The sequence below is a fragment of the Schistocerca cancellata genome, chromosome 6, assembly GCF_023864275.1.
Source record: "Schistocerca cancellata isolate TAMUIC-IGC-003103 chromosome 6, iqSchCanc2.1, whole genome shotgun sequence".
NCBI classification, from domain to species: domain Eukaryota; kingdom Metazoa; phylum Arthropoda; class Insecta; order Orthoptera; family Acrididae; genus Schistocerca; species Schistocerca cancellata.
Window position 1 is genome coordinate 148468130 of NC_064631.1, and position 15998 is coordinate 148484127.

General features: G+C 40.5%; 1 protein-coding gene and 1 non-coding gene across 2 annotated transcripts in view; one reads left to right on the forward strand and one right to left on the reverse strand.

Annotated features, from left to right (window-relative positions):
- Nucleotides 1-15998, reverse strand: part of LOC126191307 (speckle targeted PIP5K1A-regulated poly(A) polymerase-like) — a 222664-nt gene that overhangs the window by 152936 nt on the left and 53730 nt on the right. The window contains exon 4 of the mRNA XM_049932136.1: nt 1238-1326. Within this exon, the coding sequence (XP_049788093.1) occupies nt 1238-1326 (89 nt within the window). The remainder of the gene's footprint in view (nt 1-1237; nt 1327-15998) is intronic.
- Nucleotides 3881-3954, forward strand: Trnas-cga (transfer RNA serine (anticodon CGA)). Its single transcript has one exon. It is a non-coding gene; the product is annotated as a tRNA-Ser (tRNA).

A 15998-nucleotide genomic window follows, 5' to 3' on the forward strand; every position in this document is an offset into this window, starting at 1 on the left:
TTTGCCTTTACAAATGTCTGCTTGTGTCTGTGTATGTCCGGATGGATATGTGTGTGTGTGCGAGTGTGTACCTGTCCTTTTTTCCCCCTAAGGTAAGTCTTTCCGCTCCCGGGATTGGAATGACTCCTTACCCTCTCCCTTAAAACCCACATCCTTTCATCTTTCCCTCTGCTTCCCAGGTACTTGGAATTTTCCTTCCTGTAGGTGCAGACCAATTCCTACGATTATTGCTGCAAATACTATTTCTTTAGTTTATTACAAACTAAAGATAAGTAACTTTCTAGCAATTCAACAGACTTTATAATGAGTTGCTATAATAATAACAGCACTGATGTGGACACATAAAGAGCGCAAATATCACTATATTATACATGGCAACTTTGCACACACAGCAACAGATGTGAAGCTCAGAAGTCATTCCGTATTCTTAAATACCTTGCTGGATTTTCTTGAATTTAATATATATACCGTGTTATTTCCAGCAACAAAAGACTATTCAACAACGGGAACTAGTATGTCATTACAAACAGTATTCACTTGTTACCATTTGCCGTATAACATTGGAAAGAGTGCAGTGCCTTTTTACAAATTACGCAAGTACTAAGAACTACCCACACAGCAGGTGACATGGGTATCTACAAGTGAACAAGGAATCTGAGTCACACTGTAACTCAAATTACGCAAGTACTGACTTCTCTTCAGCTGTTAATGGCTGTGACGACATGCCCTTCATGCATTTTATGTGTAACCTGGGGGCACAAGGACTGCAGAGTCAATATATTGATTCACAACTGAACATTTCACAGCTGAAATATGAGTAAAAGAAAGGAACTGGTTACAGTTGCATTTCGAAACTTCATTTCTCGACCATTATGTCAGGAAAACATTAGGATGCATTTTGGTCAAGACAGTCTGACTCACCAAATAAAATACTATGTAAATAAATCAACCTACATGTGTTTTCCACATACTGTGGAAATGATAGCATCACTTGTCCTTCCATTAAAATCTACTACATTCTCTCCTCTTTTTTTTTTTAGCTACCCGCACAAACCTAGCATTTTATGTTATTTTTTTCTGTTTTATAGGCACAATTGCAAAAAACCTTCCATCAAAATAAAATGGTAATAAGTACATAATTTTAATATCTCATTACCTTTCTGGGTAAGTACAAGGAAATGAAGGACAGTGTCTATACTGCCTTAATGATACATTAATGTCAATTTATTCTCCATACCTTTCGGCTTTGGTTTCCTGCGAGGGGCCATTTTAAGAAGTGTTTGACCAATATACACTGGTCCTTGAAGACACTTTCTCGCTGCCTCTCTGCAAAATTGCACAATTATGAGAAATATTAATAATTTAGCATTAAATAGAATTATTATATTTTTTAAAGAAGACAGCACATTATAAACTTCACTTTCAATAATAAACTCTACTGTACAATACTGTCCATAAATTTACAACAACTAAAGGCATTCTTCAAATTCCCGATTGATAGGAAAGTGATAAAAGTACAGTTGCCTACAACTAAAAGTTGGTTTGAACAGATCTGTACTTTACTACACACGGTCCTCCTGGAAGTGGTTGTCCTTGTCTTCCTCCAGCCTGTGAACTGACATACCTAGCAACTTTTCTCACATAGAAACCAGTCCCAGAAAGCTGCCATACGACACAGAAAAACTTCGAAGACCTACCAAACTGTAAATGGTTGGACTGTTATTTTAACATTTACGCACAAAGCCAATCCACACCTTCAACAACATTTACAATCACTTATCCCCCACTAAATAAGAAATATCTGCCTACAAAATAATAACTGAATAATACCTGGTTTGATGCAAAGAATCACATAGTTTCTTAGATAAAGGCAAAAAATGGTCTATTCACAGCAGATTACTACTGTGCAACACTTGTGTTGTGATGTTCCCTTACCAAACACTACAGAAACTTGACAGAAGCTGCTGCAGCCCAGATCTGATTTTAATTTCAAACAAAAGTGTGAGTAAATAAAGTGTTCTACCTTTTTTTCTTCTTATCAGAACACTCATTGATTCACAAGCATGCATACACACCAAGCTCCATTCTCTCTATGTTGCAACAGCTCTGTTGGAGGGCCTGTATTTTTACTGTAATCTACATGATTCTGCCACCACAAAAAAAATTAAGGACAATACTCATAATGCTCCTCTGCTTTAAAGTTTATTACTTCCATAAATATTTTCCATACATCACTCTGAAACTGTTATCACTGAATCACTTCCACGATATGTAATGAACTGCTCAGATAGTGCAAGAATGGCATAATGGGTGATTGATTCCATATTAAATCTTCTCATAGAATCAGCTAAGTGAAAAGTCCACGCAATATGCAGTTGTATTTATATACAAAAGTGGATTTCAGAACTTTCCTTTGTGGCACATCGCATATGCACAACCCATGTGCTGTTTTGAAGTTCTAGATTTGTTTATTTTACTGATCGTGTCACTCCTGCATAATATTTCACTGATTGTATCAGTACTCATTTGTACTGTGATACGCTGTGAAATTTCAAACATTTGCGAGTGCTGCAATAAACTCATATCGTCAATTATAGGCTTAAGCTCAACTGTGCTCTTTTAAAATTTCTGAGAACCACAATGCCAACCCTCATTCAAAACAATCGTTCTCTAATTTCATTGAACAATTATGTGAGAAAGTTATTTTTGAGAATTTTGACACACTTACAAAACTATACTTTTTAAGTTACCACATGAGTGTTTTGGATGTGTAATTTATTTTGTAACAGATCATTGTTTGTAGTTCACAGTTCTGCAAGGAGTATATCACCCATGAATTATATTGTGTATCAACGCAAATAAACGTAAGTTTTTGAGAATTTTCAGAAGCTACCTTTGTCCTTTGCATGATCCATGAGCGACTTGTAGTAAATTGGCATTTATGATTTAGTTACTGTAGTGGATATTTCAGCTAACACATTGTGTAACATCTAAAGAGGAGTACCCTATATATTATCTGCATTTAATGTAAGTAAATCTGCATTCAAGTTTGCAAATAGCTGTAACTGACCTCGAAACGTTTCAGGAAACTAGTAATTTTTACCACAGGTTATTGTGTTACATTAACAGAAATTTCATTTTGTTTATTTGCTTCAATTCTTATAGGGAATTACCAACTTCAGCACAACAGATTAAAAGAAAATCAGCAGGTTTAATTTAAAATTATTTTTTCATTCCAGAATGAGATTTTCACTCTGCAGCGGAGTGTGCGCTGATATGAAACTTCCTGGCAGATTAAAACTGTGTGCAGCGACCGAGACTCGAACTCGGGACCTTTGCCTTTCGCGGGCAAGTGCTCTACCATCTGAGCTACCGAAGCACGACTCACGCCCGGCCCTCACAGCTCTACTTCTGCCAGTATCTCGTCTCCTACCTTCCAAACTTTACAGAAGCTCTCCTGCGAAACTTGCAGAACTAGCACTCCTGAAAGAAAGGATATTGCGGAGACATGGCTTAGCCACAGCCTGGGGGATGTTTCCAGAATGAGATTTTCACTCTGCAGCGGAGTGTGCGCTGATATGAAACTTCCTGGCAGATTAAAACTGTGTGCACCGACTGAGACTCGACCAGAGTTCAAGTCTCGGTCGGTGCACACAGTTTTAATCTGCCAGGAAGTTTCATATCAGCGCACACTCCGCTGCAGAGTGAAAATCTAATTCTGGAAACATCCCCCAGGCTGTGGCTAAGCCATGTCTCCACAATATCCTTTCTTTCAGGAGTGCTAGTTCTGCAAGTTTCGCAGGAGAGCTTCTGTAAAGTTTGGAAGGTAGGAGACGAGATACTGGCAGAAGTAGAGCTGTGAGGGCCGGACGTGAGTCGTGCTTCGGTAGCTCAGATGGTAGAGCACTTGCCCGCGAAAGGCAAAGGTCCCGAGTTCGAGTCTCGGTCGGTGCACACAGTTGTAATCTGCCAGGAAGTTTCATATTTTTTTCATTGTCTTGTAATACACTGCACCACCCAAAATGCAGCCCCATTGTGAATGCTGTTCTCGAAAAAAGGATAAATTGGTCCACATTCATAAGTAACTGGAAATCGCCCTGACTACTGCCAAACAATTGGCAGCTGCTACGGAATGGTGTGCTGGAAGAGCTCCTGAGATAGGTGTACCCGTGATACCGGTAACAGAGGTATCTCAACTACTATCCTCTCCTGTGGATCCTGCCTCCTCTGCGAAAAGTAAAGGATTTGTCATTACTCGTCCGCTTAACTGCAAGTGGCATCCTGTACAGGGTGGACAGTGGCAGGGAGGCCTCAGCATGTTGTACCGATCCCCCTAACCAACAAGTTTGAGATGCTTTCTCTCACTAAAACTGAAACTGGCTCAGTGGGACTCTCTTCATCTACCTTGGGGAACTCTGTTTTGTCTGGTGTCAAGAGGAGGCAAACGCAAAAGGATAACGGTCTATCAATCGTCAGCAGATCAAACATACAGCAAATGATGGTACCCCTTAGGGAAATGACAGCAAGGGACAGGAAAGGACACCAGGTGCACTCAGTGTGTAGTGTGCCTGGGGGCCTCAATGTGTTGAAGAGAGTATTCTAGTAGCCCCTGAGTGAACAGGGTGCAACCAACTGCAGATTGCGGCACATGTTGAAATAAATGATGCCTGTCATATTGGCTCCACGGTCACATTTGTGTCATTCAAGAAACTGGCAGGGAAGGTTGAGAAGAGCAGCCTTGCGCATGGGGTTTCAACGAAGGTCACAATTTGCAGCATTGTCTCCAGAACTGATTGTGGCTAATTGGTTCTGACTCAAGTGGAAGGCTGAACCAGAGACTTTGAAGGTTCTGTGACAAGCTAAGCTGTGATTTCCTGGACTTGCATCATACTGTAGGATCCACTTACATGGTTAAGGTGTGCACTACACATGAGAGGTGGCTACTCAGGTAGCTGACTGTGTGTGGGGTGCACACAAAGATTTTTTTTTAAGTTATGCAACTCTCCATCAATCCAGATAACGACAGCTGTAGGAAACCCATAAGTATCTGTTTAAGACCGAAAGAAATGCCTCCTGCAGGTGAGAGTAGTAAAATATTAATGGTAACCTGCCAAAGCATTTGCAACAAAGTGCCAGAGTTTGAAGTGCCCATGAAAAGCAGTGAAGCTCTCATAGTACTAGGTACAGAAAGCTGGTTGAAACCTGAAATTGATAGCGTGAGGTTTTTTGAGAAAATTTAAGTGTATATCGAAAGTATAGGCAAATGGGAAATGAAGGTAGTGTATTTATTGCAGTAGACAAGAAACTCAAATCCACTGAGATGGAAAACGAAGCTGCATGTGAGGCTGTTCGGCAAGACTCAGTATCATAGGTCGGCATAAAATAACTGGATCCTTCTATCACCCACCAGACTCGCCTCCTGATGTAACCAAAAACATTAGTAAAAAAACCTCAGTTCATTTGCACATAAGTTCCCCAATCACACTGTAAACATTGGTAAGACTTTAATCATACACAAACTAACTGGGAAAATTACAGTTCTGTTAGTGGGGGGCATGGAAAGACATTCTGTGAAACAGTAATAAATGTCTTCTCTGAAAACAACCAAGAACAGATATTTAGGAACGCCACTCATGGAGGAAACATATTGGATCTATTGGCAACGAACAGACCTGACCTCTTTGAAGATGTTCACATAAAATCTGGTACCCGTGAGTGAGATGTGTTTGTAGCAGCAATGATTACCAAAGTACAAAGGACAACTAAAACAATCAGATAGATATATATGTTCCCTAAACCAGATAAAAAAATCAGCCGTGTCATATCTCAATGAGGAAATTGAAACTTTCAATGCAGAGGCAGAAGTATGTAGAGGAACTATGGCTCAAGTTCAAAAGAATAGTTGACCACACACTGGACAGACATGTACATAGTAAAACTTCACGATGTACAGTGACTGTAAAGAAACTTCTAAAGAAACAGATTACTGCAAAACAGGTGTCCAACAAAGTTCAGGGCTATAGATGGAGAGATACTGAATGAAACGCATTTGGCTGTCAAGAGAGCAATGCTTGATTTATTCAATGATTACCATAGCAGAATATTGTCATATGATCTTTCACAGAACCCAAAGAAACTCTGGTCATATGTAACTGCTATTAGTGGCACCAAAGTTAGTGTTCAGCCCCTAATGAATGAGACAGAAACTGAAATTGAGGGTAACAAAGCAAAACCTGAAATGCTTAACTCTGTTTTCAAATATTTCTTTACAAAGGTCAACTAAGGAGAATTGCCCCAATTTAATCCTCGTACCACTGAGAAGATGAATGAAATAAGTATTAGTGTCAGTGGTGTATAGTTCAAATTGTTAAAATTGAACAAAGCTCCAGAGACCGAGGGAATCCCTTTAAGATTATATATTGAATTTGTGACTGAGTTAGCCCCTCTTCTAACTATAACCTATTGTAGATCCCTGGAACAAAAAACTGTGCCCAGTTCTTGGAAAAAAGCGCAGGTAAAACCTATCTACAAGAAGGATAGTAGAAGAGATCCACAAAACTATCATCCAATATCCATGACGTCAATTTGTTCTAGAATCTCAGAAAATATTCTGAGCTCAAATGTAATGAAGTATCTTGAACAGAATGACCTCCTCAATGCCAACCAGCATGGATTCCAAAAACATCTATCATGTGAAACCAAACTTGCACTTTTCTCACATGACACACTGAAAGCTTTGTATCAAGGCAATCAGGTAGATGCACTTTACTCAGTACAAAATCTATGCTTACTGTCAAGTTCCTGTCCCTTCACCACACGGTACCCTGCTCATCACTACTGATGCCGCCTCCCTGTACATTAACATCCCTAATGCCCATTGCCTTACTGCTATCGAACACTACCTTTCCCAACACTCAACAGATTCCAAACCAACAACCTCCTTCCTAGTCGCCATGACCAACTTCACCCACACCCACAATTACTTCTCCTTTGAACCTACAAACAAATCTGGGCTAAGGCACCCACATGGCACCATCCTATCCAACCTACACATGGGCCATCTAGAGGAATCTTTCCTAAACACCCAGAATCCTAAACCCCTCACCTGGTTCAGATTCATTGATGGCATCTTTGCTATCTGGATCAAAGGTAAGGACACCCTATCCACATTCGTCCAGAACCTCAACTACTTCTCCCCCATTTCCTTTACCTCGTCTTACTCAACCCAACAAGCCACCTTCCTAGATGGTGACCTCCACTTCAAAGATGCCTATGTCAGTACCTCCATCCATATCAAACCTACTAACCACCAGCAATACCTCCACTTGGACAGCTGCCACCCGTTCCATACCGAGAAGTCCCTTCCGCACAGCCTAGCCACCCGTGGTCACCACATCTGCAGTGATGAGCAGTCCCTCTAGAAATATGCTGAGGGTCTCACTGAAGCCTTCACTGACTGTAATTATACTCGTTACCTTGTACAAAAACAAATCTCCCTTGCCTTATCTTTCCAGTCTCACACCATCTCCCAAAGTCCAACCGTCTGGCCAAAGAGGAGCATTCCCCTCATAGCTCAGTACCACTCAGGACTGGAGCAACTGAATTACATTCTCTGGTGGAGTTTTGATTACCTCTCATCATGCCCTGAAATGGAAAATGTCCTGCCCACTATCCTTCCCACCCCTCCCGCAGCGGTATTCCGCTGTCCGCCGAACGTACACAATATATTCGTCCAGCCTTACACAATCCCTGCTCCCAATCTCTTACCTCATGGCTCATACCTCTGTAATAGATCTAGATGCAAGACCTATCCCATACATGCTCCCACCACCACCTACTCCAGTCCGGTCACTAGCATCAACTACCCCATCAAAGGCAGAGCTACCTGTGAAACCAGTCATGTGGTCTACAAGTTAAGCTGCAACCATGTGCTGCATTCTACGTAGGCATGACAACCAACAAGCTGACTGTCCGCGTGAATGGCCACCGACAAACTGTGACCAAAAAACAAGTGGATCACCCTGTTGCTGAGCACACTGCCTAACATGACATCTTTCATTTCAATGACTGCTTCACAGCCTGTGCCATATGGATCCTTCCCACCAACACCAGCTTTTCTCGATTGCGCAGGTGGGAACTTTCCCTGCAATACATCCTACGTTCCCGTAACCCTCCTGGCCTCAACCTTTGTTAGTCACTGTCCTCACCCATCCAGCCCCTTCGCTGTTCCCATTCCAGCACTACACAGCCGTCATTCCATCATCACACCCAGTCTTTTTAATTCTCTCCTCTTCCACTACTTCCCCCCACCTCTTCCCTGCCCTCAGTCTAACCTGCAGCACTTCGGCGTCTTCCACCTCCACCATCCCCATCCAGCGTCCTCCTTACCCCCACCCAGTCGCCTCTCCCATCTAGCACTGGTGCTGCTGCTCGCAGTGAGGTTTCAGTTGCCTGAAACTGCAGTCGTGTGTGTGTGTGTGTGTGTGGGATCGGACATGCGCATATGTCTGTCTATTGTTGACAAAGGCCGTAATGGCCGGAAGCTATAATTGTCAGAGTCTTTTCGTTGTGCCTATGTGCGACTTAGCATCTCCGCTATATGGTGAGTAGCAACTTTCCTTCTCATAATATTGTTACTGTCAAAACACCCTGTTATCTTGGATGGAGAGTCATTGTCAGATGTACAAGTAACTTTTGGTACACCCCAGAGAACTGTGTTGGGACCCTTGCTGATCACGTATATTAATGGTATTGCAGACAAAATTAATATTAAAGTCAGGCTTCTTGCAGATGATGCAGTTATCTCTAATTAAGTACTATCTGAAAGAAGCTGCATAAATATTCAGTCAGATCTTGATAAGATTTCAAAGTGATGCAAAGATTAGCAACTTGCTTTAAATGTTCAGAAATGTAAAATTGTGCAATTCACAAAGTGAAAAAACGTAGCATCATATGACTATAAAATCATTGAGTTACTGCTGGAACTGGCCAACTTGTACAAAGACCTAAGTGTAACACTTTGTAGGAATATGAAATGGAATGATCACGTAGGTTCAGTCATGGGTAAAGCAGGTGGTAGACTCCGATTTATTGGTACAATACTGGGGAAGTGCTATCAGTCTACAAAGGAGATTGCTTACAAATCACTCGTGCGATCCATCCTACAATATTACTCACATATGTGGGACCCGCCCCAGATAGAAATAACTGGGGATATTGAATGTATACAGAGAAGGGCAACATCAATGGTCACAGGTTTCTTTAATCCATGGGAGAATGTCACAGAGATACTGAAGGAACTGAACTGGAAGACTCTTGAAGATACACATAAACTATGCCGAGAAAGAATGAGATTTTCACTCTGCAGCGGAGTGTGCGCTGATATGAAACTTCCTGGCAGATTAAAACTGTGTGCCTGACTGAGACTCGAACTCGGGACCTTTGCCTTTCGCGGGAAAGTGCTCACCATCTGAGCTACCGAAGCACAAAGGTCCCGCGTTCGAGTCTCGGTCGGGCACACTGTTTTAATCTGCCAGGAAGTTTTATTCTGAGAAAGTCTATTAACAAAGTTTGAAGGGCTTTAAATGGTGATTCTACTAATATTCCACAATCCCTTATGTATCGCTCACATAGGGATCATGAGAATAAGATTAGAATAATTACTGCAAGCACAGAGGTATTCAAACAATCATTCTTCCCATGATCCATACATGAATAGAATAGGAAGACATCCTAATAACTTATACAATGAGATTGAGATATACCCTGTGCCGTGCATCTCATGGTGATTTGCAGAGTATAGATGTTGGTAGATGATGATGTTGAGTCAACAGGGAGCCAGGTAACCACAACAAAGAGATGACAAGGCAATGATCGCCAATATTCATGTAGTATTGTAGCCAAATCCCAATTTAGGTGGAGGAAGCCAGTCTGTGAGCCTGGGGCAGTACTCGTCTGGTTGCACACAGTTATTCTTGCATGGGCATGGACTCGACTTTTGATACTTATCAGACTCTACTGTTTGTTCATGTTATGCATGAACTTAGAATTTATTTCTGGTTGCTCACATTTCCCACTTCAAACTGCCTCTCATCCTGCTTCTGATGACTGGTGGTGTAAAGGTTTATAAAAGCAGGGGCAAACCTTGGCCTGCAGTCTGGTTTTGGCCCGTGTATGCCTGTCGACCAGCCGCAGTGGTCCTTGGACCGTCCTATCCACAAAATATCATGTGTTATCTGCTTCTATCATCTCTTCATTTCATATGGGCCAAAACGTGTCCCCCTTGTAGCCATCTACAGTAAGATCATAGTTCAAAGTATACTTCCATTAATTATACTAATAAACATTTCTCAGTTTGCTGTTAATGCACAACATAGTAGCAAAAACTAATTAAATACGAGTGGAATGATGAGGCTGATAAATCTGACAAGGTGGTAGTTATCTCCAAAATCTGCCAACAATGATTTTTCAGCAGTTCAGTTGTTTAGCACCTGCTTACATTGAGGATTACAATTTTCTTGCAGTAAATTGTCATCACAGCATTTCAGCATGACCGGTGAAAGTAAGAAAGAGAGTCACAAATTCAACAAAGAACAAACATCACATTTTGTGCATGTGGTGGTGATATACTGTGGACTTAATTTGCAATGAAGACACTGCAATTTAACGAACACAGTAGCTAAAGGCTGTTTAAAACAAAACAGTCTTGGTCTACAGTGAATAATCTGAAGATCCAATGATGCAAAAGCATACATCTACTTCTATCCTCAGCAATCACTGAGATGTGCATCACAGAGAGTACTTTGTATGTTATCACATATTAAGGTTTCTTCCAGTTCCAGTCATGGATGAAGCGGTGAAGAAAGACTGCTTATATGCTTCTTTGTAAGCTGTTACGTGAAGGAATACATAAGGCATAGTCCATATCAATTCAGGCAGGATAGGAGAAAATCTTACCTTCATAGTCTCGTATGTTATTGAATTTAGCATATGTTAAAAAGAAGGACTAAGTAAGGAACATGTATTTTTTTGTTTTCTCCAAAAAAATTTCTGCTCCGGGATGCAACCCTCCAGAGATGATACAGCACATACCATTTTGAAGATGCGAATTTTGGAAAAAACTGGAACAGTTCTAGATATTTTGTTGTTTTTTTTTATTTGAAAGATAATTGCTTTAAGATTACAAAGAAATCCTCCATTTGGACTTACTGTTAAAGTTCTTTTACTATAGCGTTCTGAATTTCTTTTTACAATTTATGGAAAAAAAATTTTCTTTTTTCAAAAATGACAATCAATAAAGTTTTAATTTTTTTCTGTTGATTAGTACCTTATAGTTCTACATTCCCTGAAAAGGAGAGCTTCCACTTTTAGGTCAAACAGGTTTTATAAACAATTGAAATTTTTGCCATACATAAAACCTGCTTTATTACCACATTATCACATAACACGCTCATAATAATCAAAACTTAGCCTTATTTAACATAATTTTAGCTTTGAAAGATAAGTAAGAGACCCATTTTTCAAGCATCTTAAATGGTTCCAAAATGTATGTGAAAAATCCAAAGACTTACAGGTTTCAGTTTATACAACTTACGTGCACTCTATTTTGTACTGAAATTAGCCAGTCAATGAACTAAAAATGTGTTCCACTGCTTCAGTATCTTTCTATGATATAGAGTAATGCCTTCCTGTTGAACTAATACGAACTGGAGCACTTACAATCCTCAAAACATTGTAAACAGGAAGTGAGCACTGATGGCGTTGTTGCTGTCCTTCAGCTGGAAAGCTATATCCAGCAGCTGGTCCATAAGTTCACTACAATTTCATTTAACTCAACACTGGTGGCTATAATCTCTGCAATCCACCAGTCACAGTCATACATACATGCCACAAACATTCCCCTTCTCCGGTTGTGAATCTGAATATTAACCTACTGTTTCTGAGATGTTGGCCGAACAAACAAAAGTTCTTCTTTCTTGCTCTTTAAAGTGCGTGCAATATAAGTTCACCCATCACTTTGAATCCAAAAACGTATCTTCTGAATTCCTTTCACAGGAGTAGTTTGTTTGGACCATTCTTCTTTTTTCTGCTCACAGAATTCTTTGATTTCCTCTTTGTACAAAACGATGAGGGCTGTGGATGTGTAAGAGTTCACGACTCTTGTAAAATCCTCAGTATTTTGAATTGCAGCTGTATTTGGTCTGGAAAGATTGTTTTCTAGCATGGTGCTTCAACAGGCCTCCTACCCATCATAAGGCGGCCCCTTCTCATGACCAGTGGCACTATAAACCCATCACTTGGCACAAGCGACTTACTCAATTCCAACAGCTGGCAATTATTTATAAAATTACTAGCAGCACCATCAGAAAAAATGATGATCTTCTCTGACCGTTTGCAGTTGAAGAATTTTTCACGTTGCTAGCAAAGCATGTGCTGAGTCACAGCCTGTGTCATCAATTATAACTGCAACACTGTAGTCTTTTGTGACTCTTCAAGCTTTCCCGGCGGATACGTTGTAAATAGTCTTACCGGGTTTGCCGCCAGACCACATAGTGAAATTACACAATATTTCCTCGGAGCAACTGTCCAACATCTTCAGGTGGTTCAACCATGGAAATTGTACATGCGCAATGATTTGCAGATAGATGGTGCCATATTCAAACTCCCTCTGCCCAAAATCGCAGAGCAGCTCTCCTGCGCGTGTGCTGTACGCTGCATCTGCCAACAGTGTGGCCAGACATTACTCACCAATGTTACTAGACCAATGTTATGACGGGTCTGTTATCGAAGTATGTTGATTTTCGCATCATGATTTAATAGCAGCCAATGCAGGGTTCCAGGCTGTGCTCAGTTGAAATCCGGCATCCCTGTCGGTCTAGTACAGTCATTGGTGAGTAACATCTGGACGCACTGTTGCGAAACGCAGTGTACAATGTATGTGCAGGAGAGCCGCTCTGCGATTTTCGGCAGAGGGAGTTTGAATATGGCACAATCTATTTGCAAATCATTGTGCATGTACGACTTTTGCACCTGCGCATTCTTCGCGCACGTGTTCTGGAAATGGTGCGGCGATGTGCGGATCCCGCCAGTCGTACCTAGCCACCAACCAGGGTGAACCACCTGAGGATGTTGGACAGTTGCTCCGAGGAAATATTGTGGAATTTGCATGTGATCCAGTGGCAAACCCATGAAGACTATTTACCTGCAGCCTTGTTTTGAAAATATGCCACTCCTGTAAATACTGAAACCTGGTTATTACTCCAATGATACCCTTGTACTTCTTGTGGGAGAATTACAGACCAGTTCTCAGCAAAATCACAGTGTAGCACTAAACACAGTTCTTCAGCCTGTACACACCCTTTCACTTCTGTAATGTGTTGTTGTTGCAATTTCTTTAGATGCTACTTTCACTGACCATTTACCAAGTTCATCAATCAAACTGTCAAAGGCAACAGTTTTCTTAATTAGTTTATTTTCCTCCCATGTCGCATATGTAATTTCTACAGAGTTATCTACATGTCTTCCAGGCCAAGTGTCTGTAAAGACAGTCCTCCCTTTCCAGGGCAGTCACTACATTCTTGAAACAAACAAGTCTCCGCTTTATGTCACAGACTACTAATTACTTCACACACCCAACCGAGGAGTCATATGTCAAGTGTTCTAGTAATTTCTTCAAAGTTACCACACAAAGTTCAAAATTCATGCAGTACACACATAAACAGACATCTCTAGGTAGGTGTGAACTACCCATTTAGGTCGTAATGCATAAAATTTTGATCTTCCAATACATGAAGTTGTAAAGTTGCTCTTATAAACTGCAAAAGTTTCTTTAATACTGCGAGTCATGTACCTCTTCACTTTCACAACTTTTTGACCGTCAACTGTTACAGTTATAGTATCTTATTTGTTGGCACTATGGCGAGTATAGGCCCATTTATCTTCCAGATAAAATGACTGCACTACTTGAACTTGAGCTACTTCTACAGGATGACCATAATAGGCATCTGGTCTTCCAAAGACTCCTTTTACAGGCCTCGTGTTTCTTGATTTGTCTACCATGTACTTTGATACTAGTGGAAAGTGGTTCAAAATTGTTTACTTTGAAAATGTCTCTGAAATAATAGTGAAAACTTGCACCCTTTTCACTGTAGGATGCACAATATTCAACAGCTGAATTGATATTTGTGAAAAATTCCTGGTAAGAGGTGTAAGAGTGCTTTGGTTCATTTTCTTCTGAAGATGGAATTTCTACTTTTTGCTGTAGTGTATTCACCCAAAGCTTTAGTAATTTATCTGCACTTTCTTGATGCATAGAGCTTATGACTCGACTTCACTGACCACAGTTTAACAGGACTAACACCTACCCCTGTAGTTAACTGATTCAGGGTATTTCATACTTTCTCTATCGATGCAAAATCTGCATCATCTGCACCATGGGAGGCTTCACCTTGTTCAGATACTATCACTGTTGCCATTCTGTAAAAACATTTAGAACACAAAATGTCGTCCCTGGAAACACCTTCACTTTGAAACAGAGTCTTCAATATTAAATAAATTTACTGACGAAAAATTACAACTTTCAAAATGGTTTATGTATTTTAACTAAGGCATCGGTTTATAAATGTTGTTAATTGTGTTAAATATTGGATTGAGTGAATAAAAAATTGACATATTACAATACAAAATACAGATGTGTTCATACACAATAGATTACTCAGAGTCCTCAACTTCAAGGCAAGAGACCCACTTCACAATTTTTTTCTGAATGTGTGTTATACACGTTTATGACACTGTCCACAATACTGTTTTGGTTTACTTAAATTGTTGTACTTCTGTTTCTCTGTTTTAGCTTCTCTTACACAAATATGGCACTGACATTTCCCTGCAGGAGGCTGACGTGCTTTTGTTGTCACTTCTTTGGTTTTCTTTTGTAGAATAGTCTCCATTGATTGAACAATTTGGTTAGATAACCCTCTTGCATTAGCACTTCTTTCTTCTACCTGCAATTTCACTAGTTCCATCCCAGCTTGCAGAAGATAAAGTTTCCGTTTGTTGTGTTTCTTTTCATTCCATCTTGGATTTTGCTGGATGAATACGGTGGTTGCATTGATAGCACAAATGTCGATGAGAGAGTAAAATACAGATAGAGGCCATCTCTTCGTTCCCCTCTTGCAGGTGTACATATGCGCCACCACCTTTTGTGGAATTATAAAATGCATTTATCTCAGTTTTATTGTTCTCTCCTCCAACAGTGCCTTTATCTTGGTGCATTGTTGACAATATCAGTAAGTTTTTACTTGGTTTCGTTTTTGCTATGTAGAACACCAAAGTTACTGGAGGCTTTCCTGTTGATGGGTCTGTGAACAAGAACATTGATGAATATAGCTCTCAATTTGACGTGTTCTTCATTATGTCTGGAATATGCTTCCTGTTTGACTGAAGAGTTCCTACTGTAGTAACTTTGTAGTGTTGGTATAACTCTTCTGCTAAATCCACCGATGTGTAGTATCGGTCTGTAGTAATATTTCAACCAGTATTTTTCACAGGTGCTACCAGACTTTTGATGACAGCTGCTGAACCCTGTTCTTCTTTTGACAAATTCTGAATATTACCTGCATAGGGTTCCATATTCAAGACGTATCTGTCAACTGCATCGGACATCATGCGTATAAGGATGCCATACTTGCCCGGTTTCTCCTTCATAAATACTTTGAAGGGGCAGCACCCTCTAAACAAGCTGAGCATCTCATCAATGGTGAGGTGGACCCCTGGTTTGTACAGTAGTGGAAACCTATCATTCGCTTTGTTGAAAACATCACGGATTGCTGTGAACTTGTCTGCTTCCCTTCTTAGCTGGCGGGTACTTTTATCATCAAACCTTATGACTGCAATAAGTTCCTTGAAACGTTCTCTTGCCATAATACCCTTGTAAACTGGCCGACCCATTGGGTCTGACCAAAGATCGTGTACACTGACAGAATTGTCCTAATAAGTATCAC